Source organism: Dasypus novemcinctus, chromosome 8 (genome assembly GCF_030445035.2).
Source record: "Dasypus novemcinctus isolate mDasNov1 chromosome 8, mDasNov1.1.hap2, whole genome shotgun sequence".
Taxonomy (NCBI): domain Eukaryota; kingdom Metazoa; phylum Chordata; class Mammalia; order Cingulata; family Dasypodidae; genus Dasypus; species Dasypus novemcinctus.
This window is the reverse complement of record NC_080680.1, coordinates 107238888-107265385: the sequence shown is the minus strand read 5'-3', so window position 1 is coordinate 107265385 and position 26498 is coordinate 107238888. Positions and strand designations below refer to the sequence as shown.

The following is a 26498-nucleotide window of genomic DNA, read 5'->3' as shown; positions in this document are numbered from 1 at the left end:
CTAACCAAACAAGTCACATGGTCACACCCAACTTCAAGGAGGTGGAGAGTGTCATCCTATTGCGTGCCCCAGGGGCGACCAAGGAATAGACATATGTACAGAATGTTTCCCCAGTAGAATACCTTTTAGTTTTCAATGCCCAAATTTTCATAGAATATATGTATTTCTCATTCTAATGGGGTTTTTGACAGCTGCCTGACCATGAAGACTTTATGTTGACATTCCAAAAAATAATGCAACGTTTTTAACAATCTGTAGGAAAAGCTAGAATTACATTGCACATACAAGTGGTAGAATTTCAGATTCAGCCACAAAAGAGACATGAATCTTTGCTGTGCTAAGAAAAGCACCACAGGTTGTCCAACATCAAGCAACCATGTCAGTTTTAAAACCGTATGTTTTAAGCCTTTTATGTCCCATCATTACAGTTTGCAACCTTCATATAGGCACGTTGTTGTGCTTAGGAAATTGGTGGGGAGTTTTGGGTTATGGATAACATTTCAATTTCCCTGTTTGTAGTATGAGGTGTTGGTGAGGACATGGAAGATGTGGAACTCTCATGCTTGATGGAGATGTAAAATAGTGCAACCGCCTTGGGAAACAGTCTGGCAGTTTCTTAAAAAATTAAACATGCTCCTACTATATGACCCAGGCCTTCCACTCCTAGGTACAACCCCAGAGAAATGAAAAGCATATTTCCATACAGTGACTTGTACTCGAATATTCACAGTAGCTTTATCTGTAGTAGCCACAAACTGCGACCAATCCAAATGTTCATCAACTGGCGACTGGATAAACAATTTATTCTATATCGGTACAATGGAAAGCTACTCAGCCTACGCACGGTGACATGAATCAACTTAGTGAAAGGAGCCAACCCAAACCCAAAAGAGTCCATACTGATGATTCCACTTGTATCGCTCTCTAGTAAATGCAAACTATAGTGACAGAAACCAGAGCAGTGGTTGCCTGAGTGTGGGAAGCTGCCTCTGGCACAGGTGCTGTATTGGCCATCTTGTTGCTAAGCGCTATTTTTAGATACTAACCGGGTTAAGTTTCCTTTCCCCACCCTCGCTGAAGCAATTAAGTTTCTATTCTTACGCCACTCCCTGGGGCTCCAATTAGGCATTCCCTAAAGAGCACAAAAGCCTTTCCGTGGACATTGCCAAATAACCATCTGCAGAATCAATCTAGTTAACCAATCATTTACTGACACATGTGTTGTCAGTGTGTACCACCTCATTCATCCCTGGCTATAAGAACCCCTGACTGACTCTCAATAAATGAGGCTTGATCAGAATCCTGTCTTGCCTCCTTTCTTTGTGTCTCTTGTCCCTTTTTCATTCCCACTCCCTCAGGTCTTGGTTCGACTCATCCGCGGGTCAGGTCAAAGTGGCGCCCTATGTGGGGCCTGAGTACGAGGGATCAAGTGAGGAATGCGGATGGAGGAACTGGCCAGTTCGCAAGAAAAGAGAATGCAAGAAGAGAGAACAAAGAGACACCGCCAAAAGCCTGCGGTCAGGATCTCGGAGAACAAAGAGACACCGCCAGGAACCTGCTGTGCGGTTAGGATCAGCGATCATGGGGCAAGAAATGAGCCAGCATGAGACATTTGTAGAAGGTCTCCAAGAGGCATTAAAGACACAAGGAGTAAAGGTGGAAACTGATGATGAATCTTCTAGTATAGAATCGGGTGAATCTGAGGAGATGGTAAAGTCTCCACCTCCGCCATACCTTCCCTATCCCTCAGCCCCACCTATAGTTATGCCGGTAGTCGACCCAAGGAAGGAGTTATTAGAAAAAATAGAGAAACTAAGAGAACAAATCCAGTTAGAGGAAGCGCACCAAGAACTTATATCCCAATTAGAAAAGCTGAAAACAGGAAAAGCAAAAAGTGAAACTAAAAATATAGAGCCCCGCGCCAAGCCACCCGCACGAGGAGCAGCGTTAAGGAACCCCCAGGCTTCTAATCCTTTAACTACCTTAAGTGAACCCGAGGTTTTTCCTGTAACTGAAACCACAGATGACCAGAATCAGGCCTGGAGACACCATAGCGGCTTTGACTTTAAACTCATTAAGGAAATTAAAACCGCGGTCGCCCAATATGGAACTACCGCTCCCTACACCCTAGCTATTGTAGAATCCATTGAAATTATGCTTCCAACAAAACCCAAATGCAATATGATGCGGGCTTATTTGCGCAAATTCAAGCTGCAGGCACTAGAGCCTGGAGAAAATTACCTGCCAAAGGAGATCTTAGTTCCTCCCTCACTAGCATAAAACAAGGACCGGATGAGCCTTTTGCAGACTTCGTACATCGGCTCATAACCGCTGCGGGGAGGATATTTGGAAATGCAGAGGCAGGCACTGAATTTGTAAAACAATTAGCATATGAAAATGCAAATGCCGCTTGCCAAGCTGCAATCCGCCGGTATAGAAAAAAAGATTTGTCTGGCTATATTAGATTGTGCTCAGACATAGGAGCTGCATATCAACAGGGTCTAGCAATGGCAGTGGCATTACAAGGATTTACAGTTGAACAATATTTGGCCCAGCAAAATAAAGGGAAATGCTTCACCTGTGGTGAAGAGGGACACTTTGCTAAAAACTGCAAGGGTCAAAAGCTTTCAGGAGGGAAAAGCGTTACTCCTAGGTTATGTCCTCGATGTCGACAAGGAAGGCACTGGGCTAACGAATGTAAATCAACAACTGACGCCCAGGGTCAACCTTTACCTCCTGCCCAGGGAAAGGGGAACCAGGGCCAGCCCCAGGCCCCCAAACCCAAACAAGCTTCAACTCTGTTCCGGCAAACGCAGACCCCTTTCACAACTCTTCGGGCTCCCTACTGTCTACATGACAATGTAGCTCTGGGCTAGTGAGGGCTAATGTAGTTAATCCACTGGAAAGAGAGAGAAACGTGGCAACATTCGTGTTTTGTTTTATTTCCATGCTAATTCTGATTGGGCTTATTTAACCAAGATAATAAAATTAGTACAAAATTTTTATCAAGGTCTAAAAGGAATTTTCAGTTTTAAATCAATAGTTTTCTCCAGAATTCCAAGTCTCAGCATAGTTTTACAAAGTAATAATCCAAAAATGTGTGTTAATGGTCTGTCTAAACTGCAAAAATAAAAACTTAACTACATTTATGCTGCTCAAGTTATTTTAACTGATTGCTGATAACTAATAATGTTTCCAAGCACAAGCCTGCATATTACAGGCAACATGAATTCCAGAAGAAATCTTGAAAGGTATAATCTAAGATGTGCTATATAGCAGAGGATTTAAAAGCAGCTATACCAGGAAAGTAAGAATTATAAGTTTGTAATTGTTTTGTGTTTGTCTGTCTGTTTGTTCAATGTCAGTGTATACTTTGATATCTCCAGATGGTAATATAAATTAATAAAAATTTATAAAAGAGCTCTATTCAAATGGCCAAAAATTAAATAAGCGATATTAATACATAAGTTTAAATGTTAATAAGATATCTACAATGATAAAAATTGTAAGTCTTGATTAACAAAATTAACTATAAGTCTTCATAAAAATTATTCTTGCTTAGATTAAAATGAATATTTTTCTTCACAGGATAAAATGAAGGATGTAAAACTTAAATAAATATTAAAGAAGGTTAAAAGTTTGTGGGAATGCTGACTGAAATTTACTAAGTTTTGCCCTAAAATAGGATGGCTAATTTTTCATAAACTCTTGGAACTTAATTTGCATGTGGCGAGTTGTAGAAGGTATTGTGGTAACTTTAAGTAAGGGAATGTGTTCTGTGAAGGTAAAAGTTGTCTTAAAATAATATAGTCTATATGGTTATAAATAATTATAAGAAGTTTAATGAAGCATTGTTTAAATTAAGGTATTTAAATGGCTAATTCCAAAAGTCATTATTAAATATATATAAAACTGAATTGATACAATAATAATAAAAGGTAATTTTATAACAGGAAAACTTGTTGGTGGCTAGTCTTCCCTGCAAACTGGCTTCTAGGGGACTGTTTCTGGTATTACATGCTACTAAGTATTTAAACTGAAGAAAAGTTCATTATTTTAATAAGCTCATTTAGTGTTGATGGCAGTGATATGTTGTAAGAAGTTTGCCTGGTAACTTAGTATGTGGGATATATGGAATGTGTTTTTATTACTAAGGAGATGATTTCATCCTGAAATAAAATGATTGATTATTGAGAAAGAGTAAAATGTGGGACAAATTAATACTGAAAGTGTAGAAGGTTTGTGGAAAGAAATTTTTATGGTTAAAGTTAAGTAAGATTTGATGGGTCTGTCTATAAAGTTTGAAAGAGCCTTAGTATCAAGTAGTATGTATCAAAGTTAAAAATGTTGTTCTTTTTCAAAGTCTCTGAAATCATTAGTCTGTTCTGGTGAAAGTTTATGGAAAGTTTATATCCTGAATAATCAATATACAAAGAGTCTGTTTTATCAAAACAGCTTCTTATGCTTTAACCTCATCATTTCCTCAGTGTTCAAGGAAGAAAGGGTCTTATCTCTTTTAAAGGAAATAATGTTTAAACCTGCTTTCTAAAAAATCAGATCCTGAAAAGCAGCTTTTTATTTCAAACTAATTACAGGAGATTTGTTCTTTTATCTTGGAAGAAAAATGAAAGTAACAGTTAAGTTCCTATGAATGCTTAAGAGTGTATAAAGTTACCAATACTTCAGCATAATATTAAGAAAAGAACAGGGGAAACGGACTTGGCCCAGTGGTTAGGGCGTCCGTCTACCACATGAGAGGTCCACGGTTCAAACCCCGGGCCTCCTTGACCCGTGTGCAGCTGGCCCATGCGCAGCGCTGATGCGCGAAAGGAGTGCCGTGCCACGCAGGGGTGTCCCCCGTGTAGGGGAGCCCCACGCGCAAGGAGTGCATCCATAAGGAGAGCTGCCCAGTGCGAAAGAAAGTGCAGCCTGCCCAGGAATGGTGCCGCCCACACTTCCCGTGCCACTGACGACAACAGAAGCAGACAAAGAAACAAGACACAGCAAATAGACACAGAGAACAGACAACCGCGGGGGGGAGGGGGGATATATAAAAATAAATCTTTAAAAAAAAAGTACAATGTGGTTATTTATGGTTTTAATTATTATAAGAGTATATGTCACAGAAACAACCTCTTATCATAGATTCAGCTATCCCAAACACTGCTAGTTTGTTGCAAGAAGTTAATGTCCAGCTGTGTTGCTATCACTTTGTTTTAAAACTTGCTAAGACTTTCTTTAGTGTCTTCTTACACAAATCAAGCCAGATGTTGCTAATATTTCTTATAATCCTACAGGTTAAGCCATAGTTAAACACAGTCATCATACCCTGAAAACTACCCTTTTAAAACAAAAAGGGGGAAATAATGGTATTATAACACCAAACGATCAATTAGCTAATGCAAAAATAATATTCAGTTTATTGTGACTTTATTTCCCTCTTATGATTTATTCATAACCAAAAACCCTACTTATGATTGTCCACAAAAAGACAGTAGGAATGAAGAAGGATGGCAAGAGTGCCATATAGGAAGAGAATCTGTCATTTTTAATGATTCCTATGGAATAGTGTGGGAAAGTGCCCCTATGGGGAGTCCCATCGAATATAATGACAGATTTATTTGGCATGGTCTAAATAGTAAAGGACAACAAAAAATAATTACATTTATACATAAACAAAAGAATTTGTGGAAAGTTTTTCTAGGAATAGCTCCTGCTATAGAATGGATTGGGAATAATAGTAAGAATGGCCAATATCTGCATTTAAATCAAATTCATCTTCAGGCATGTGTAAGAGATCCTTATGTGTTTGTGGTTGGAAAATTAACTATAACCCAAAAATGCTCTATTCTATAAAAATGAGGCCTTGCATCCTAGTAGCCATTACCCCGCAACTAACATACTATGGAGAAGGCAAAGTAAAAAATTTTACTATCCCCATCTGTGTCAAAGAGAGCCGCCTTCCTCCCTATATTGGTAAAAAATTAGCCTCGCAGGTTCAGTCGCTGCAGCTTCATCACTATCGTTGGAGCCCTTCTGTTATACGCCGGCCAGACCTGCCCGACTACATGCTGTGCAGCCGCGAAATGCAGGAGCGGCTGCTGCCCGCCCTGCAGAGCGCCATCACGCGCTTCTACGGCGACAGCCCCCTGTGGAGTGGGTTGAATGGACTGTTACCCTACATACTCCCCCTCTTGGGACCTCTGCTTGGCTTACTAATACTTCTATCGCTAGGACCTATTCTCTTTAGCAAGATTATGGCCTTTTTAAAGCAACAAACTAAATGCCATAAAAATGCAGCCCACCCACATCTATTATCATAGACTGGACATGGCCGATTACGACGAGGGATCTAACCACTACTTGCAAATGGATCCAGCCGGTAGGCCTGATCCCAGACCATGAATATCTTGTCAGCATCTTCTGAGGCGCTGGACTGGTTAGTCAATGATGGGCAACTGGGCAAGGCATTCTCACGATAGCAACCACCTAAGACAGGGACGTGGCCTTTCGCTGCCACGATTCTCAATGACGGGTAAGGTTTAATGCGGTCGTCTGTTTGCCAGCCCTAACCTAAGACAGGCACAGTCCCCCCAGAACAGGCCGTCTTGTCAGTCTTCCTTTTCTGCTAAAAATATTAAAGAAAAGGGGGACCTGTGGGAAGCTGCCTCTGGCACAGGTGCTGTATTGGCCATCTTGTTGCTAAGCGCTATTTTTAGATACTAACCTGGGTTAAGCTTCCTTTCCCCACCCTCGCTAAAGCAATTAAGTTTCTATTCTTACGCCACTCCCTGGGGCTCCAATTAGGCATTCCCTAAAAAGCAGGAAAGTCTTTCTACCGACATTGCCAAATAACCATCTGCACGTGCGTGTTAACCAATCATTTACTGACACATGTGTTGTCAGTATGTACCACCTCATCCATCCCTGGCTATAAGAACCCCTGACTGACCCTCAATAAACGAGACTTGATCAGAATCCTGTCTTGCCTCCATTCTTTGTGTCTCTTGTCCCTTTTTCATTCCCACTCCCTCCCTCAGGTCTCGGTTCGACCTGAGGGTCACCTGAGCAGTGGGGTGGCACTGAGGGATGGAGGAGTCAGGAGGGGATGAGAACATTCTGGAGGGTGATGGATAATTGTATGAGCAGCAAGGCTCTTCATATGGATAGCCAGGTGTGGCAAGGACCAGGGGCACCGGAGAAGTATGAAAGGAAAGTTGGTTCGTCCTCACGGGTCCTAGAACAGAGAGGCGCCTGCAGCTCGCAGGGTCCCATGGAGTAACACATCAGGGGTGCAGGCTCCCCCAAGCAGGAGGAAGGTTACAGTGGACCTGGGCCTGTGCCTTCAGAAGGTTACAGGGGATGAGCTGTGGGATTGGTGGAGGAAGAGTGGGGACTGGCGAGTTTGTGTTGAACTTGAGGTGCCAACACAGGACGAGGGGAGGACAGGGAGAAATGGTTTATCCTGTACAAGTGGGGGTTCGGGGTGATCGCTGAGGGACCTCTGTTACTAATGGCAAGGTCTGAGATACTGAGGCCTCATGACAGCGCAAAGCCTTTATTTTATTTTGACTCACTACAGATATATTCAGTCTTGACTGTGGGGATGGTTTCACGGGCATATCCATATAATCAATACCACATTTTACACATGAATGGTGTGCTGTTTATTGCATGTCAATTACACCACAATAAAGCTACTTAAAAATAGGAAATAACCTTCCAATCAGCATTTTCACACACATTTCTGATGTTAAGCAGAAGAGGCCAATATTTGGAAGAAGAATTACGGACTTGCCCCACCAGGCAGGGAGCTCAAAGCCCTGGGGGGGGGGGGGTGGCAGGGATGTAGCTGAGATGAGGCTCCTCCCTTAGTTCTTTTTTTAACACACACACACCTCCCCCCTCACCCCCCTGACCCCCCGTGTACATTTGCTGTGTTCTTCTGTGATCGCTTCTATCCTTATCAGTGGCACCAGGAATCTGTGTTTCTTTTTGTTGCGTCATCTTGCTGTGTCAGCTCTCTATGTGTGCAGAGCCATTCCTAGGCAGGCTGCACTTTCTTCTGTGCTGGGCGGCTCTCCTTATGGGGGGCACTCCTTGTGGGTGGGGGTCCCCTATGCGGGGGACACCCCTTGCATGCATCAGCACTGCACATGGGCCAGCTCCACACGGGTCAAGAAGGCCCGGGGTTTGAACTGAGAACCTCCCATGTGGTAGATGGTCACCCTATCCAGTGGGCCAAGTTCGCTTCCCTCCCTTAGTTCTTAAAGGCATTGGGCTGGGGACGCTGGGGAAGCTGGATGCAAGTGAAGACTCCAAAATAATTAGGGCACCTAGGCCAGATGCTGGTTCTGCACCACCTGGTGCTTCCAAGACCTGGTTCAGAGATCTGGATTCTGGGGATACAGATATGGGCCCCAGCTCTGGCAAGCAAAGGCCGCTGGTTCCCCAACGCTGCTAGGGGCTGGCCCGAACAAACCTGCCGGCTACAGAGAACGACAAACCACTGACCGGCTGCAGGCTCTGTCCTCGCCGCCCTGTGTGCACCGGGTTGTGGACATCTCTGCACGGGCCTTCCACCAGCTGCCGCGGAGGCAGCTACTTTCCCACCTCCCCACCGCCTCCCCGGGCTGCTGCCTCCCCCGCGCCTTCCTGGCTTCCTCCCCGCACTGCAAATTCTGGAGAGGAATTGAGGAAAGGAAGAAAAGAGGAAGAGGAGGGAAAGAAACTGAGCCATGACTTTGGGAGATCCCTCCCGATTCTGATTTAGAATTAGGTGGCTTAACTAGTTCTGACCTTCGTGAGAGGCTCTCAACTTTGGCTGCACTTCTGAACCACCTGGAGAGCTTTTAAAAATCTCATTCTTTTCACTTTTCACTCACTCATCAAAGCAAGCCACATCCAACTACAATGTGCTTAGGAGAAGGGTACTATTTAGGGAACAGCACTAATGAGCACCGCCTGAGAGAAATAGAAAATCAGAAGAAACTGATTACCGAAGATGATGGCCTAGTTGGTTTTATATAAACATTCACCGTAATTTAAAGTATAATCTTTAAAGAATAGAAAATTCCAAACTATTTGAATTATTTTCAGGTGGAAATCTCTTGTTTATCTTATGACGTTAGCATTACCTTAACCCCCAAATCTGATAAGCATCAGCAATTAAAAATTACAATTTTATCATTAGCAAACTGAATCAAGAAATGCTTCAAAAGAATGACAGCAAACACTTAAGATTGTGCTTATTAAACAATAAACAATTTAGATATTATTATATGATTCCCATTTTACAGATGGTACTAAAGTAAATGGTGTTGTGTTTTAAATTTCAAGTTCCAATTGTTCATTTCTGGTATAGAGGAAAGCTATTGGTTTTTGTATATTAAACTTGTTAACAATCATTTAATCTAGGGTTATAAAAAATCAGTTTTTTGGGATTTTTTACGAAGACAGCCATGTCATCTCCAACAATGAGAGTTTTATTTCTTCCTAATCTGTATAACTTTTATTTCCTCTTCTTATCTTATTGCATTAGCTAGGACTTCTAGAGTGTTGAGAGGGGGCATCCTTGTTTAGTATACCTGATCTTAGGAGGAAAACATCTATTTTCTTACCATTAATTATGATGTTAGTTGTAGGTTTTTGTAGATGTTCTTTATCGTGTTGAGGAAGTTGTCTTCTATTCCTAATTTGCTGAGTTTTTATCATGAATGGATGTTGGATTTTTGCCAAATACCTTTTCTGCATCTCTATATACGATCTTATTTTCTTCTTTAGCCTGTTGATTTGGTGGATGACATTAATTTGTGAATATTTATTTTTATCTGTATATTCAGTGACTTCTTGTGTTCTGGACTGTGAAGGTCGTTCTGGCCCGTGGGACACTGAGGGGGGCTCGAGTACTGGTCAGGGAGGAATGTTATGGGACAAGAGACACGAAGGACGACAGCCAGACAGAGTTCAGATCAAGCTGCAAGCTGCCGCTGCCACAAAATTTTATTGAAGAGGCTGAGCATATATACTCTAGGGAGGAGGGGGGGTGGCGGGTAAGGATAGGTGGCAGTCTGGGATTGGCAGCTGCTGTTGCTGGGGGAAGTGGCAGAGGTAAGGTGATTGGTTCTGGCTGTTACTGAGGGAAATGGCAGAAGTAAGGTTAGGAGGCAGTTACTGATTGGTGGTCGCACTGACTGCCTGAGGCGTTGGCTGGGCGGTAAAGGAGGCTGAGTATACTGTAGACCGTTACTGTATCAGCTCTGGCAGCCATTATGTGCTCTTTGATATTGCTGAAGGCAAGTGCTGTCTTAAGTGTCCCCAACATCTCCTCCCTTTTTCTCTAAAGGGTTTGGAGGAAGAATGCTCGTTGAGCGTTCTTTTGGCTTTAACCTGCTGGGGGAAGTAGAGGCCTCATTCCCCATGCCGTTTGTGGCTCTGTTTTTCTGGGGAGGGGATTTTGGAGTAGGACTCGCACTGAGCGAATCTTGCTTTTGCGCAGAGCGAACCCCTATGCTAATGAGGCATGCTTCTCAAGGAGCTGGAAAACGGCCTTTTGTTTTGGCCCTCCTTTGCAGTGCTTTGCCTCGCACCCAGCGGTACCAACCTCAGCTCAGGCGTTGTTCTTGCCTGGCGAGGAGCATATTTTCCAGTTCCATGCTGCTCCCGTAGGAGGGGGCTGGACAGTGTCCAGATATTTCAAGGATATGCCTTGGTCAGCAAGATGGAGTGGATGGTAGTGCACTTGAATAGGCTTGCCCAGAGTGGAGTCAATTTGGTCTTTTACTAGTTGTATAATTCTTTTTATGGCCCAAGGTGCAAAAGATATTATCAGGAGTATGGTTACTAAGGGGCCTAGTATGGGGAGAATGTAAGGAAGGATTCCATTAAATCCCCAGGAGAGGTTTCCTTGGGCCTCCCTTTCTCTTTTGCGCTTTGCTAGTCCCTCTCTAAGCTGGGCCATATTGTCTCTGATAAGGCCGGAATGATTGGCATAAAAACAGCATTCTTCTCCTAACGCGGCACAAATCCCCCCTTCCTTAAGGAAGAGGAGGTCTAGACCTCTGCGGTTCTGGAGGACAACCTTGGACAATGAATTCAGGGATTTTTCTAGATGGGAGGATGGAGGTTTCGATGTGGGCTATATCTTCATCCACGGCTTGCCTAATAGAGGAGAGAGATGTCTGTTGCGTGGTGAGGGCTGCAATCCCGTACCGGCTCCAGCGAGACTTAAGGCAGAGGCGTTGTGGTTGTTGGCGGCCACTCGATTGAGACGAAGTGCCTTCTCGAGGTGGGTTGCAGCGGGAGCGGACGTTTTTCTTGGATTGATGGAAGGGCTGAAAGGGAGAGAGAGAATATTTTTCTCAGGGGGAGATCTCCTCCCTGGAAGGGTTAGTATGAGTTTGATTTCGAAGAGGAGGATTAACCTGCCTTATTAATCATTCAGGAAGCCAACGAGGGCCATCCTCTTTTTGATCATATATACAGGCAGAGCCTCGTCCCCAAATGATTACAGGGTCAGGCCCATGCCATTGTGATGTTAAAGGGTTGTGCCACATAACGGTGGCTTGCTGCATCTGTGTGGTAGGATGCCAATGCCTATCGGCTGCAGATTGCCCATTAATATCCAGAGTCTTCAGAGGAGCGCTGAAGCTTTTTGAAATTTGAATTAACATGTTGAATAGGGAGAATGATAAGCTGCGCTATCCGGGTGCCAGCGGGAACGGGGATTATATTATTAGAAGTGGCTGCAATTATTTTTACTTCGCCTTTAAAATCGTTATCTATCACGCCCAAGATGACTTGAATTCCTTGAAGGGAAGCACTAGCCCTTCCTAGAATGAGGCCAAAGGTGTTTGGAGGCAATGGTCCATAGACTCCTGTTGATATGAGGAGGGGACTGGATTCTGGGGTTAATATTGACTCGGAGGCGGCACAGAGGTCCAGTCCTGCGCTCCCTGCTGTTGCTCTCCATAAGTCGGAGATACAGCAGCGTGGTGAATAGTTGGGAGTGTAGGTATTGTGGGTGGGGATGGTTGAACAAACCGCGTTGCCCCTGGGTTTGTTTTGGCTGGGGCCTGGGGCTGGCCCCGTTGGAAGTTTCCCTGCCATTGGGGTGTGAGAGGCCGATTATTGATATCTGTTTGAGAACGGCACTCAGACGCCCAGTGGAAGCCCTTTTTGCATCGTGGGAAATAGAGGACAGGCGCTTGACGTTGTTATTGCCTAAGGGAGTGAAGAGGGGGCGGGAGGTGGTTTTAGTAGGGCAGTATTTAGCAAAGTGGCCAGGTTGTTTACAGGTAAAGCACACAGGGGGACTATCTAGACTCTTTTTTAGATCTTGAAAGGCTGCGCTGATGGCTAGCCCAAGGGTTTGGGTAGGTCCAATATTGGCACAAAGTTTTATGTAATTGCTGAGGTCAGTATTGCGGAAAGGACGAATGGCAGCCTGACACGCAGCGTTAGCGTTTTCGAAAGCCAGATGTTTAATAAAGTCACTTTCACTTTCACTATCTCCAAACAGGAGCTCTGCAGTGCTTTGTAAGCGGCTAAGGAACTCAGTGTGTGGCTCCTCGGCACCCTGCACACGCAAGTGAGGAAGTAGTAGCGCCTTTTTGAGGAAGTTTTTTCCAGGCTTTAAGCGCGGCCGTTTGTACTTGGGCAAGGAGGCCAGAACTAAATTGAGCCTGCTTCTGATTAGTTTGGTAGGGTTTTTGACCTAAAAACCTTTCTAGTGTCCAATCTTTGGAGTCAGCCTTACAGATATTACGGGTGGCGAAATTTTTACTATTCTCTTCATATTCAGATTTCCATAACAGAAAATCTCCACCAGTTAAGGCTGCTCTGGCTAGCTGAAACCAGTCATTAGGCACGAGCTCTTGATCGCTCAAGCTTTTGAGGAGAGCAAGCGTGAAAGGGGCGGTAGAGCCATAGGAATGCACCGCTTTTTTTAGTTTTTCTAGATATTTTAGACTAAGGGGCTTGTATCTAGCGGTGGGTTTAGAGGGGGGGCACTCTCGGGGGCATTTGGGGCATTTTCATCCTCTGAACCAGAATCAGAATGGGAGTTGGCTTCACTACCATTTTCGTCCTGGTCACCATTTTGGGATTCAGGGTCTGCTGGCGCGTTGCCATTTTGTGCGTTTGAATCAGGTTGTTCTTGGTCGCCATCCTGGGCACCAGAGCATTGGCGGGCTCCGCTAGAGGAGGCAGGCGGTTGTCGGGCCTGGCTTCTGGTGACCGGGAAGTCGAGTGTTGCAGTTTTGGGAAAGTAAGAGATAAAACGCTTTGGGTGGCTAACTGAACACCGGCGAGCAGTTCAGTGGCTTGCTCAAGTTGCCGGGTGAGGGAATCTTTAAAGGCGGCAACGGCTTCATGCAAGGGCGGCGGCCGATTTAATTGCCGCCGGGTAGAGGAGAGGCGGGTGTAAATTTCAGGGCGGGTGTAAAGTTGGCTGCAGGGTGACCGCATAAGGGGGGGGGGTGGAAGGCTGGGAGGTGACGCGGCTCACCCTTTTTATAGGAGACACCGCCGTTTTTAGAATCTGCGCCTTCTACGATGTTATGGGAAGTTTCTGGAGCGCTCAAGGAGTGAGTGGGGGGGTGGTAGGGCTAATTGGTGGCTCTTCAGGCATGTTGATGGTAATGGAGCTACAGACTGAGGCGGGACGGGAATGTAGTTTTAAGATATTTTCTCCTTCTTTGATAATGTTGTTAATATCTGGGGCAAGAGGGGTGACTTTCAACATATCATAAATCAACTGCCAATAGTTAAAGACTGTTACCGGAATCTTTTCTGGACCAAATGTTCTATAATAGTCATTTAAACAATCTCCTACCCTCTCCCAGCACCTTTGATCGATAGTACCCTCCTGGGGAACCCAAGGGCAGGTTCTGAGTATGAAATCAAAGAAACGAATAAGACCCTTTTTCTTAACTTAAACTCCTTGTGTCTTGAGGGCTTCTTTTACTTGGCTAATAAACAACAGGTGAGTGGAGGATCCTTGTCCCATAATGAAGGTGGGGGGGCTTACCTATTTTGAAGTCTTCTGTGGAGTTTCCGCTAGTCTTTCTTTCCGCTGCTACGGAACTGCCAACTGTAGTCTTCCTTTCCGCCGCTGAAGATTGGCCTTTTCCTCAGCCAAGTGTCTGGAGAGCGCTCTCCCTCCGTGGTGAAGTGGCGTTCCTGTCCTGGCGTGGTTTCTTGAGCCCCACGTTGGGCGCCAGCTGTGAAGGTCGTCCCGGCCCGCGGGACACTGATGGGGGCTCAAGTACCAGTCAGGGAGGAATGTTATGGGACAAGAGACACGAAGGACGACAGTCAGACAGAGTTCAGATCAAGCTGCTGCCGCAAAATTTTATTGAAGGGGCTGAGCATATATACTCTAGGGAGGAGGGGGGGTGGCGGGTAAGGACAGGTGGCGGTTTGGGATTGGCAGCTGCTGTTGCTGGGGGAAGTGGCAGAGGTAAGGTGATTGGTTCTGGCTGTTACTGAGGGAAATGGCAGAAGTAAGGTTAGGAGGTAATTACTGATTGGTGGTCGCACTGACTGCCTGAGGCGTTGGCTGGGCGGTAACTGCGAGAAAGGACGCGAACCTTCTTCCATGAAGGAGGCTGAGTATACTGTAGACCGTTACTGTATCAGCTCTGGCAGCCATTATGTGCTCTTTGATATTGCTGAAGGCAAGTGCTGTCTTAAGGGTCCCCAACACTGGACCCACCCAGACTCAACTCAGAGGTCTTGGTCACATGCCAGAAATATCTATCCCCCTCCTTGACCAACCATGTGCCTGCCATTTCGATAGCTTCTCAAATCCCAGGTTCTCTCAGGATCCTGGGAGGCTGGATAGAAGTGGGAGTGGGATAGCACTGTGGCCAGGGCTGTAGGAAGTGGGAAGGAAGGGTCACGAGGCTCCTGTTCCTCTTCAGGAGATTTATTACTGGGCCTGCTCTGATTGTATGTATGAGGGCCAACGAGGCCCCTGTTCCAAGAACCCAGACTGATTTTATGAAGAGATCTCCTTAGACGTCCCATCTCTCCAATTCCACAATGGGCAAAACCCTAAAGACCCCACATTCTTTGATCTGTTCTAAAATATTAGGACAAGACCTGGGAGAAGGAGAATGGGTTCTCTATTTCTGTGCAGCTCATGAGAACCCATTTCTTAAGGCAATACACGCTCAGTACTTGTGCCAGGCTAAGCGCTCTTTCAGGCACTGCATTTGGCAGCGAACAAACTAAACTGCATGTCCTTGCACTTACATTCTAGAATGAGTGGGTAGAGGCAATTAACAAATAAATATAAGAAGCCAGTCAAGGGGGGTGGGGGAAAGGGCCAGGGTCTTACTCTCTGTGAGGCGACAGAGTCCAGCAGGACATGAGGGGGTGAGCCATGCCGATGTCTCGGGGATGAGTATTTCCGAGAAAGGACCCTGAGGAGGGATTGTTCATGGAGTGTTTGAGGAAAATTGCATTCATGACTAATTAGGTTTAAGAAACATGGGGGAAATGCAGGTAGCTGTGTTAGGCATGGGAATCCAGGTGGCCGGGAAATGACTGGTTCCTGAGAGTGTCCCAGGCTCTCAGCACTCCTGCTGGCTGGACCTTTTTCTGGGTCCAGACTCTCCGAGCCACGTGGCTCTCCAGTTCTCTGACTTTTTCACAGAGGTTAGCCAATAATTGTCTATGTCTATTATTCTAATAACCAATTCAGGCCCATTATAAATTTTTTTTTTAAAGATTGGTTTTTTATTTATTTCTATCCCCTTTCTGCTCCCCCCCCCCCCAGTTGTCTGCTCTCTGTGTCCATTCAATGTGTGTTCTGTGTCCCCTTGTATTCCTGTCAGCGGCACCGGGAATCTGTGTTTCTTTTTGTTGCGTCATCTTGCTGTGCCAGCTCTCCATGTGTGCAGTGCCATTCCTGGGCAGACTGCACTTTCTTTGCGCTGGGCGGCTCTCCTTACTGAACGCACTCCTTGAGCATGGGGCCCCCCTACACGGGGGACACCCCTGCGTGGCAGGGCACTCCTTGCACGCATCAGCACTGCACGTGGGCCAGCTCACCACGTGGGTCAGGAGGCCCTGGGTTTGAACCGCCGACCTCCCATGTGGTAGGTGGACCCTCTATCCATTGGGCCAAATCTGCCTCCCGATTATAAACTTTTTGAAACCAACAAAACAGTGTCTCTGAAATGCTTATTTTTAAAAACAACATCCAGTATCTTGATGGGCCTGCTTCCAGGATGAGACAGTTTCAACCAAAGTTCTGTCCTGAGGAAAGAGTCAAATGACAAAGTACTCTAGCCAAGAATGGATATTTGGAGTCTTCATCCTTGTCCTTGAAGCCCCAAAATAACCTCAGGGTGTCCGGGTTTGATATTTATTCTGGAAGTTTATTTAACATTTATCCATATTTCCTTCATTCATGTTTAAGTTTTTCATGATATTTAAAGGTGAGAATAACAGGACTACTTAAAAATATCTCCTTAATTACACGGTCACGTAATTTAATGCCTCTTCTATTCAAGGTGTTCTGAGGGCTTCAGTTTGATAACAATCCATGATTAGGGTATTCTTAATACTATTTCCATCTTACAGGTGGTGAAAAAGGGCCTAAAATGCCTAAACCATGGATTGTTGAGGGGAAATAGCTATAGTAAATAGCAGTCAGGGTTGAAGGCCGTCCTATAGGAAAGGGGGTCAACAAACACTTTCTATAAATGGCCAGATAGTAAATATTTTAGTCTTTGCAAGCCAAGAGGCAAAGTGGTAGATATTACATAGGTGCTAATATAATAGAAAAAGCACATTTCCACATTTAAAAAATGAAATTAAAAATATAATATTGAGTACTTTTTTATAATATTGATTATTAATATGAAGACTAGAATTCACTTTTTGGAATAGTTAGGGATGAAAGTCGGTTTTCCTAGTATCAAATCATTTGCAAATGTCATTGGCTTATGAGCCATACAAAAATAGGCAGCAAGTTGGATTTGACCTGCCAATCCCTGGTATAGAAAATAGAATTTCACTGTTTAACATCAGCACTGTGCGTGGGCCAGCTCCACATGGGTCAAGGAGGCCTGGGGTTTGAACCGGGACAACTACTGGGCCAAGTCCACTTCCCTTTCACTGGTTTTGAATAAGTTGATTGTGAAATGCCTTGTGGTAGTTTTCTGCATGTTTCTTTGCTTGAGGTTCATTGAGCATCTCGCATGTGCAGATTTATAGTTTTCACCAGACATGGAAAATTTTCAGTCATTATTATATAAAATTTTCAAATTATTTTTGACCCCCCCCCCATTTTCCTTCAAGGACTCCATTTGTAAGTATATTAGGCCACCTGAAGTTGTCCCTTAGCCCAGTGACTTTCAGATAATTTTTTTGAGTTTTTATCTTTGTTTCATTTTGCATAGTTTCTATTGCTCTATCTTCAAATTTACTAATCTTTTCCTTTGCACTGTCTAATCTGCCATTAATCCCATCCAGGGCAGGTTGTTTCACACATTGTAGTTTTCATCTGTAGACACTCACTTTTTTTTGGGGGGGGGGGCCCTGAGTATGATAAGGACATTTATTTATTTATTTGGATGTACCAGGGATTGAACCCCACGAGCTTATACATGGGAAGCAGGTACTCAACCACTGAGCTACACACACTCCCTGAAGTTCAATTTTCATAACTGTTTTAAGGTGTTCTAATGAGTCTAATGCCTGTGCTAGATCTGGGTTAATTTTTCAATGATTGTTATTTTTTCTCCATTGTGGATCATATTTTCCTACTTTTTATATGCCAGGTAATTTTTGATTGAATGCCAGATTTCGAGGTTGTGTATTTTGTATTCCAATAAATATTCTTCAGCTTTGTTCTGGGACATAATGAAATAACTTGGAAAATTATTAGATCCTTTTAGGTCTTGCTTTTAAGATTTGATCAAAACAATGGCAGTATGGAGTCTGGGCTAATTATTACTTAATACTGATTAATTATTACTTAATTATTACTTAAATTTCTGATGCAAGAATTTCTGAGTACTCTAGCATATGCACTATGAATGATGAGGTTTTCCACACTGTGCCCCAAATGTGTATAAACTCTAAGCCCAATTATCTAGACTTAAATGGGTCTGTAATGTCATTATCCTCTTTCAATTAAATTTATTAGAAGTTAAAAAAACAAAAAGGAGTGCTATTTTTTAGAAAATATTGTGGAAACACCTGAATGAAAAAGGAGAGAAAAGCAGCCCAAAGCATGAATGTTGGTTTGGAGGGTCTATTTCCCACAGTAGGTGGAGGAAGCCTGGCATGGAGAAATCCTATGGAGACCTGTGGTGAGTTCCCCAAAGATGTCCACATACTAATCCCCAGAACCTGTGAATCTGTGAGTTTACACAGTAAATGGGAATTAAGGTTGCTGAGGAGCTGATCCTGAAATGGGAAATTATTCTAAATTATCTGGGTGGGTCCAATGTAATTACAAGTGTCCTTAAGAGGGGAAGGCAGGAGTGGGTGTAGCTCAGTGGTTTAGCTTCGCATGTACAGGGTCCTGGGTTCAATCCCTGGTACCTCCTAAAAAAAGTAGAAGGCAGTGGGGGCCAGAGAAGAGAAGCAGAGAGATGGTGGGGTGAGAAGGACTTGGCCTGGGGTTGCTGGCTTTGAAGATGGAGGAATGGGGCCATGACCCAGTAAGTATGGGTGACCTCCAGGAGGGGGAAAAATCAAGGAAATGGACTCTCACTTAGAGTCTCCCGAAATGCATGCCACCCTGACAACACCTTGATTTTAGCCCAGTAGTGCCCATGTTAGGCTTCTGACTTCCAGAACTGTAAGACAATATATTGGTGGTGTTTTAAACCACCAAGTTTATGGTAAAGTGCTTCAGCAGTAATACAAAACTAATCCAGGGAGGCGGACTTGGCCCAGTGGATAGGGCGTCCGTCTACCACATGGGAGGTCCACAGTTCAAACCCCGAGCCTCCTTGACTTGTGTGGAGTTGGCCCATGCTGATGTGCCCACGGAGTGCCCTGCCATGCAGGGGCGTCCCTGCGTGGGTGAGCTCCACACGTGGGGAGTACGCCCTGTAAGGAGAGCTGCCCAGTGTGAAAGAAAGTGCAGCCTGCCCAGGAATGGCGCCGCACTCACAGAGAGCTGACACAGCAAGATGACGCAACAAAAAGAAACAGATTCCTGTGCAACTGACAACAACAGAAATGGACAAAGAAGAACACGCGGGAAACGGACACAGAGAACAGACACCTGGAGGCGGGGGGCGGGGGGGGGGGGGGGAAGGAGAGAGAAATAAATAAAAATCTTAAAAAAAAAAAAGAAAAAAGAAAACTAATCCAGGACCCCTTTCTCCTATCATAAAGAATATAGCTGTTTTGATACACAGGCAGGGTCTTCTTGCAAATATTTTAAACTCTTGGAACAAAGTGTTGCATGAATGGTCACTGAGTAAGCATATCACATTTGCTTGCCTCTGACATATTATTCTGTGGTACTCTTTGCAGATTTTTTAAAAAACATATTTTATGTTTATTTTTGAAAGATACATAGATCACACAAAATGTTACATTAAAAAATATAGGAGGTTCCTGCATGCCCCACTCCCCACACCCCCCACTTTTCCCACATCAACAACTTCTTTCATTAGTGTGGTACCTTCATTGCATTTAAGGAGTACATTTTGGAGCACTGCCACACAGCGTGGATTATAGTTTACATTGTAGTTTACACTCTCTCCAACTCCATTCAGTCGGTTATGGCAGGGTTTATAATGTCCTGCATCTGTCCCTGCAACATCATTCGAGACAACTCCAAGTCCCGAAAATGCCTCCGTATCACACCTTCTTTTTCCTCTCCCTGCCTTCAACAACGGATTTCTTTCCATTCCTTTATTCAACTTGTTTTCAGACCCAAAGAACACGATGATAGGCAGTGAGGTAGAGTGATAGGGGAAAAATACCTTAGAATTCAAATATCATGGTGGAAAATCCCCAAAGGCACTTGATTGGGAGCAAGGACTTGTAGTTCTTGTGCAAAGTGCACCAAGAAGCAGTAGCATAGTTCCCTTTGATGGCAGCTTCCACCATAACTTCCATGTGATTCCTGATTTCATTAGATATTCTAGCCAGTTTAAAATGAGGTTTGAAAAGTCACTCTGCCTTTTAGTTTAGATAATAACTGATTGGAAAGTGATTGTGGGGTGGGATTGAAAAAATGGTCAAGGTGCACCAATCCTTTCCCCGAAGAGAATATCAGTGCGATGCTGTCGTGAGGGGATCCTGTGTCCCTTTCCTCATGCTTTTCATGAGAGAGGAAGACTTCTCCATGAGTAGTATTCCTGGCCTCTCTCACTTCCTTCCTAACCTTTTCCTGGGAAGGAGGAAGGATTTGTCTGCCTAATAACTTGGAGAAAAGGAACTGGACATGACTGTTGCAGACCATTCTGGGTTCTTTTTTCTGAGAGTTTGTATTCTGGTCTGCTCTTGACCAGGCTGTAAGCGTGGTACACCACTCTGCTCTCTGCTGGATGTGGAGGAGATGTTTAACGGGAAAGGGAGGGTGGATTTGCAAATCCACCTGGCCACAACTTGTATTTTCCAACAGATTTCTGGGTAAAAAAAGTCATCTTGAGTGACATGACTCCTGAGTCTCTGTCTCGGTTCATTCTAAATTTAGTCAGGGATAAAAAGGATGTTATTTATTAGTGTTCTCAAACTTCTCAAAGCCAGTTATTTAGAAACTTCTACCAAGAACCACAGTGTGGTTCTGGGAGGTTCCTTTTTTGTGTCTGTCCCCAAAACCTGTTTCTTTAGCTGTAGTTATATCCAATGAAATCTTGTACCCTGCTTCACTTAAAAAAAATTACTGTGGTTATATATATATAATATAAATCATTCACAATGTTGTGCTACCATCACTACTATGATTTCCAAAACTTTTCCATCACCCCAAACATAAACTATACCCATTATGCATTAACTTCCCATTCTCCTGCCCTCCTAACTGATAATCCTCGTTATGTCTCTATGAATTTGCATATTCTAGTTATTTCATATAAGGGAAATCAGACAATATTTGTCTTTTTGTGTTTGACTTATTTCATTCAACGTGATGTCTTCAAAGTTTATCCATGTTGTAAGATGTATAAGAACGTCATTCCTTGTGGCAGAATAATATTCCGTTGTATGGATATATAACATTTCTTTTTACACTATCTGCCTATTGATTTGTTGACCTAAGCTTTCCCACTCACTCCCCTCACCACCCCTTACTCACTCTGTTTATTTTTTGGTTTAGTTAGAGTTTGGGGAAAGGTGGGAGGAGCCTCCAGTCCAGGTAAAAGCCTTGCTGAATTTCAGAATTCATCCTCTTCCACCAAAAGCTTTCCTAACCATGAGCCCTGGAGAAAAGTAGATTCTAGTGCATTCCCTGGCTCTCAGCTCACCTCTCTATATTCTTTACCATTTCTCCATTTCTTTCCCTTTTTTTTCTCTCTTTCCTTCCTTTACCACCCCCCCCCCCAGCACTTTTTGGAGAAATTTTTAAAATGCAGAAAGCTAGGAGGAAGAAAACAACAATCACTTATATGTCCCTTGCCCAGAATTAACAACTCTTAACCTTTTTTCCTGTTTTCCAAAATTGTAATGCATATACTCTTTTAAAAAAATTACTAGTAATTAAACAACTGATTTTATTTTTTATTTTTTTTAAAGATTCATTTTCTTTATTTTTCTCTCCTTCACCCCTGTTGTCTGCTCTGTGTCCATTCGCTGTATGTTCTTCTGTTTCTGCTTATATGCTTGTCATGCGACCCCAGGAAACTGTCAGTTTTTGTTGTTGGTGGTGGTGTTACATCATCTTGGGGCGTCAGTTCTTTGTGTGTGCGGTGCCACTCCTGGGTGGCCTGTGCTTTTTTCTCATGGGGCGGCTCTCCTTGCAGGGCATACTCCTTGCATGTTGGGCACCCCTACTTGGAGGACACCCCGTGTGGCACAGCACTCCTTGCACGCAGGCAGCACTGCGCATGGACAAGCTCAACACACGGGTCAGGAGGCCCTGGGTATCAAATCCTGGACCCGCCATATGGTAGGCGGACGCTGTATTAGTTGAGCCACAACCGCTTCCCCAATAACTGATTTTAAAAAAGATTGTATCCCCTCTGACTACCATCCCCATCTCATTCCCTTCACTCACTGCTCAGAAGTAAATTCTATTGATAGCCGGTAGATGCCCTTCCAATATTTGTTAATAATTTAATATCTTGCTACTCAAAATGTAGACCACAGATTAGCAGCATTGACATCACTAGGGGACTTGTTAGCACCGCAGATTATCTTCTGGGGAGTCCTGCTACATTCTCTAATAGATTTGCAAGAATCTCTAGAGTACATAGGCAATGCCTAGAAATAGAGGACAGACCAATACGCCAGGCCTTTGATATTAAAGCATGTACTTATGAACCTTATTCTTGTAAAATTTAAACTTAGTCTAGTAATATATGTTGTCTAAGAATTACCTTCTGAAAGCCTCCTTGTTGCTCAAATGTGGACTCTCTTTAGGCCAAACTCAGCATATAAACTCACTGCCTTCCCCCCAGCATGGGACATGACTTCCAGGGATGGGCCTCCCTGGAACTGAGGGATTGTGACGAAGCACCAACCAGCAATGCATTTAGGAAAACTCCTTGACCAAAAGGGGGAAATATTACATGCAAATGAGTTCTCCAGCTAAGAGTTTTCAAGGGGAGTCAGGAGGTCATTCCAGAGGTTACATTTATGTGGAGGATCTCACTGATGGCCACAGTAAACAATGCTTCAAGCAGGGGTGCTCCTGACAGCTCTAGAGACATCTGGAACCTATAGTTAGGGCAGACAACCCCAGGAAATTAACAGCCCATTGGTGGGACTTATCTTGGAATATATGTTAATCTATCTCCCCAGTGTAATAGAATTTTCCTACACATGATTCTTATGCCTCTATTATTTACCCTCTAATTAGCACTGTACCTATTAAATATATGTTCCAGCAACTTAAATCTTCTGTCTGTTCATATGTCATTGAGCCCTGACTCTCAGCACAGTTACAGCCAACACCTACTTGCCATTCATTGGAATCACCCAGGACAACTGACAAAATGATGATGGTGGACAATGCCCATCCCAGAAAACAGAGAGTATCTTACAACTGCAAGGAAGACAGTTCAATCCATCTGTGCTTTGGGATCTAAGCCCTCTCTCAATCAGAAGGAGAGTGGCTTCACCATCCCAAAATCCTCAAGATTGAGAATGAACAAACATAAGGGGGGAATGCAACTATGGACCATAGTAGACTTACTGTTATTCTAGTCATGGAAGAACTTTTAGCCCTGATGTAAAGACAGTAGTCACCAGAGGTTCTGAGGGGAGGGAGAGGGAAGAATAGCTTTAACATGGGGCATTTTGGGGACACTATAAATGTTCTGCATGATATTGCAATGATGGATACAGGCCATAATACCTTTTGTCAAAACATAAAATTGTGTAATGCAAAGTGTTAAACCATACTGTAAACTATGGACCATGGTTAGTACCAGTGATTCAATATTTGCTTATGAATTGCAAATGTACTACACGAATGAAAGATGTTATTATTAGGGGAAAACATGAGAGAGGGAAGGGATAGGGTATATGGAAATCCCTCATATTTTCAATGTAATTTTTTGTGGTCTAAAACTTCCTTAAAAATAAAGAAAAAGATATTTTAAAAAAAGAATTGCAAAATATCAAGCCCACTTGAGATTTAGTGAATCAGAGCCTGCATTTTAACAAGATCCCGAGGTGATATTTATGCACATTATGAGAACTGTGTTAAGATACATATAGGTATCCATAAATAATATAGCATGTGTTCTGTATGTTATTTAAAATTAATACAAATGTATCACACTGTGAACAGCTTTCAACAACTAGATATTCTTGCTCAACAATTTCTTTTTTAGCTCTAGCAATGCTATTATAGATCTAGTACTTTCCTTTTTAACTTGTCAAAGAAAATTCACATTTATGTTGCTTATAATGATGAGTTATTCAATCAATCTGTTAGAGGCATTGATCTCTTGCAACTGGCTACAAAAGGAGATGGGCCAGAGAGTATTGAGGCTTTTTACCTAAGGAAAAAAAAAATGCACCCACTTATTTCCTGGGAGGGATCACAGTCACTGGAGGTATGTATCTTACAAAGAAATGCAATTGCTCTTTATGGCTTTAAGACTAATTGTTACATAGTACTATTTGTTGAAGAGACTATTCTTTCAAAATTGAATGGACTTGGCAGCCTTGTCAAAAATCAATTGGCCATAGGTCTACTTCTGAACACTCAATTTGACTGGACAATGTATCTATCCTTATGTAGGTACTGTTTTGACAACTGTATCTTTGTAACTTGCTTTAAAGTCAGAGAGTGTGAGTCTTCCAAGTTCATTCTTTTTTTTCATAATGTTTTTGGCTATTTGGTTCCCCTTACCCTTCCAAACAAATTAGCTTCCAAAAGCTAATTGGACTCTTTCTCTCTTCCTCCGCCATTGTGTGTGCGTTTGACTTCAAGCTTCACCATGTCTTCTCATAAGACTTTTAGAATCAAGCGATTCCTGGCCAAGAAACAAAAACAGAATCGTCCCATTCCTCGGTGGATTCGAATGAAAACTGGCAATAAAATCAGGTACAACTCCAAGAGAAGACATTGGAGAAGAACCAAGGTGGGTCTGTAAGGAATCGCACATGTAATAACTCACATGTTTACGCTGTATTGAGTTCACTTACACCTTATTGGAGGAGACTCTTTTCTTTCTTAACAGTTGGACTTTATTAGAAGAAAAAGTTATTTTTGTGCTTTGGCATAAATATATTGGTTCAGTAATAAATATGTGAGACCTTCTGTTTGAAAAAAAAAAAAAAAGCTAATTGGCTCTTCCATTTCTGCAAAGTAGGCTGTTGGAATTTTGATTGAGATTGTGTTGAATCTCATTAGTCCTTTATTCCATTATGACTGAACCATTCTTTTGGCATGACAGCCTTCCACCCACGTCTTGCTCTGCCCCAACACCCATGTGTAACATTTATGCTGTTTTCATGTGCTGGTGGTGCTGGGAAAGGACAATAAATGGGGAAGGATCAATAATTTCCCTCTTCCCAAAGACTGTTAGCTCTTCAAAGAAGAAGTTAATAACATTTAACCCCTTGATATCTCCTGACATAACCAAGTACAGAAGAGAGGCGTTGCTATCTCACATTTAATAGAACCTCACTTAATATGTTCACAGTAGATAATAGCAGTGGTTGAAGAAGGGTTTTACATACTCTCTAAAAGTGTGAAAAGAGGGGGTGGGGGGTATATGGGGACCTCATTTTGTAAAATGTAATATTAAAAAAATGAATAAAGACAAAATAAAAAATAAAAAGTGTGAAAGGATACAATCTCACAGTATGAATAATAATCAATATTCATGTTACAGGGGCATGTCTTGAAACACATCAATATGGTACCAGCCTCAGCATTTTTATCTCTCAGTAGATAATTCTAAGATGGAGAAGTTATGGGGAAATTCTTACATTCTTATAGTACATGGAACAGTCTTATCAGTTTCCTAAGAAGTAGAAAAATCAAAAGGCACGCAGTGCTCACAGGGACTTGGGATAATGGACAGAGAAGTACTGCAGAGGAGCAAGAGTCCTGAAACTTAGGAAGAGTCTAAGAAGCCAGTGGAGGAATTTGGGTGCAGGGCCAAGGAAATCCCCTCATTCACTTGCTATCAGCCCACATTTCTCCCATATCCAAAGACATATCACATGACAGCAAGGTTTATCATTTATTGACTAGTTAGAGGAAGGATATATTCATGGTACAGTTCCCTGGGTATGGCAAAGAGAGTCAGAAATTCAGAGAAAACCTTTGATTCCTGGGGAATTGATGAGTCTTCCGAGGCAATCAGGGAAGATCCTGAAGATGCGGGATCAGGCTTTTATATGCGACAGTGATGGAAATCAGGTTGCAGAATTTATCTTGAGATGATGAAGAGACCATGGAAAGGAAGCTCTTGGAGCCCAAGTGAGGAAGCATTCACTTGGTGCTAAGTAAGAAGAGGAGAAAGAGAACATAGAAACTTAAGTTTTCTTTGCATTGAATTGAGGACCGAAATAACTTCCATTATAGAGAAAAATAGTGAAGGAATAGATATCAGCCTGCATTCTATCTAACCTGTTATTTGCCAGAAGAGGGCAGGGAGAGCATTGACTAAATGACATCTTTTCTGTGGCTGATGCCATCTTAGTCTTCCTCTAACTGAGACTAAAGAAAAGAGAAAGAATGCACTGAAGGTTTCTAGGCTTGCATCTGCCATTTACCAGAATTAGAAGTTTTGAAGACTTTGTGATAGATTAAGGAATAATGGCAAACAGTCACAGCAACCTTTTACTAAATGCTTACTTTATGCAAGCCTTAGGTGCTGAGACATTTCACA

At 43.2% G+C, this 26498-nt stretch overlaps 1 protein-coding gene across 8 annotated transcripts in view; it reads right to left on the bottom strand.

Moving 5' to 3' along the window:
- Window positions 1–7542: 7542 nt before the first annotated feature.
- Window positions 7543–26498, bottom strand: part of LOC101422941 (lipocalin Can f 6.0101) — a 57686-nt gene continuing 38730 nt past the window's right edge. For 6 of the 8 annotated variants that reach the window (XR_011649492.1, XR_011649490.1, XR_011649493.1 and 3 more), the window contains one exon: window positions 24545–26108. Coding sequence is in view for 3 of the 8 variants with exons in the window: in XM_071217050.1 (XP_071073151.1) it covers window positions 26099–26108 (10 nt within the window). In the remaining 5 variants the exon portion in view is untranslated. Of the gene's footprint in view, window positions 11334–14029; window positions 15429–24544; window positions 26109–26498 lie in introns of those variants that run through there. The other 2 variants (XR_011649491.1, XR_011649489.1) reach the window with 1 other exon arrangement.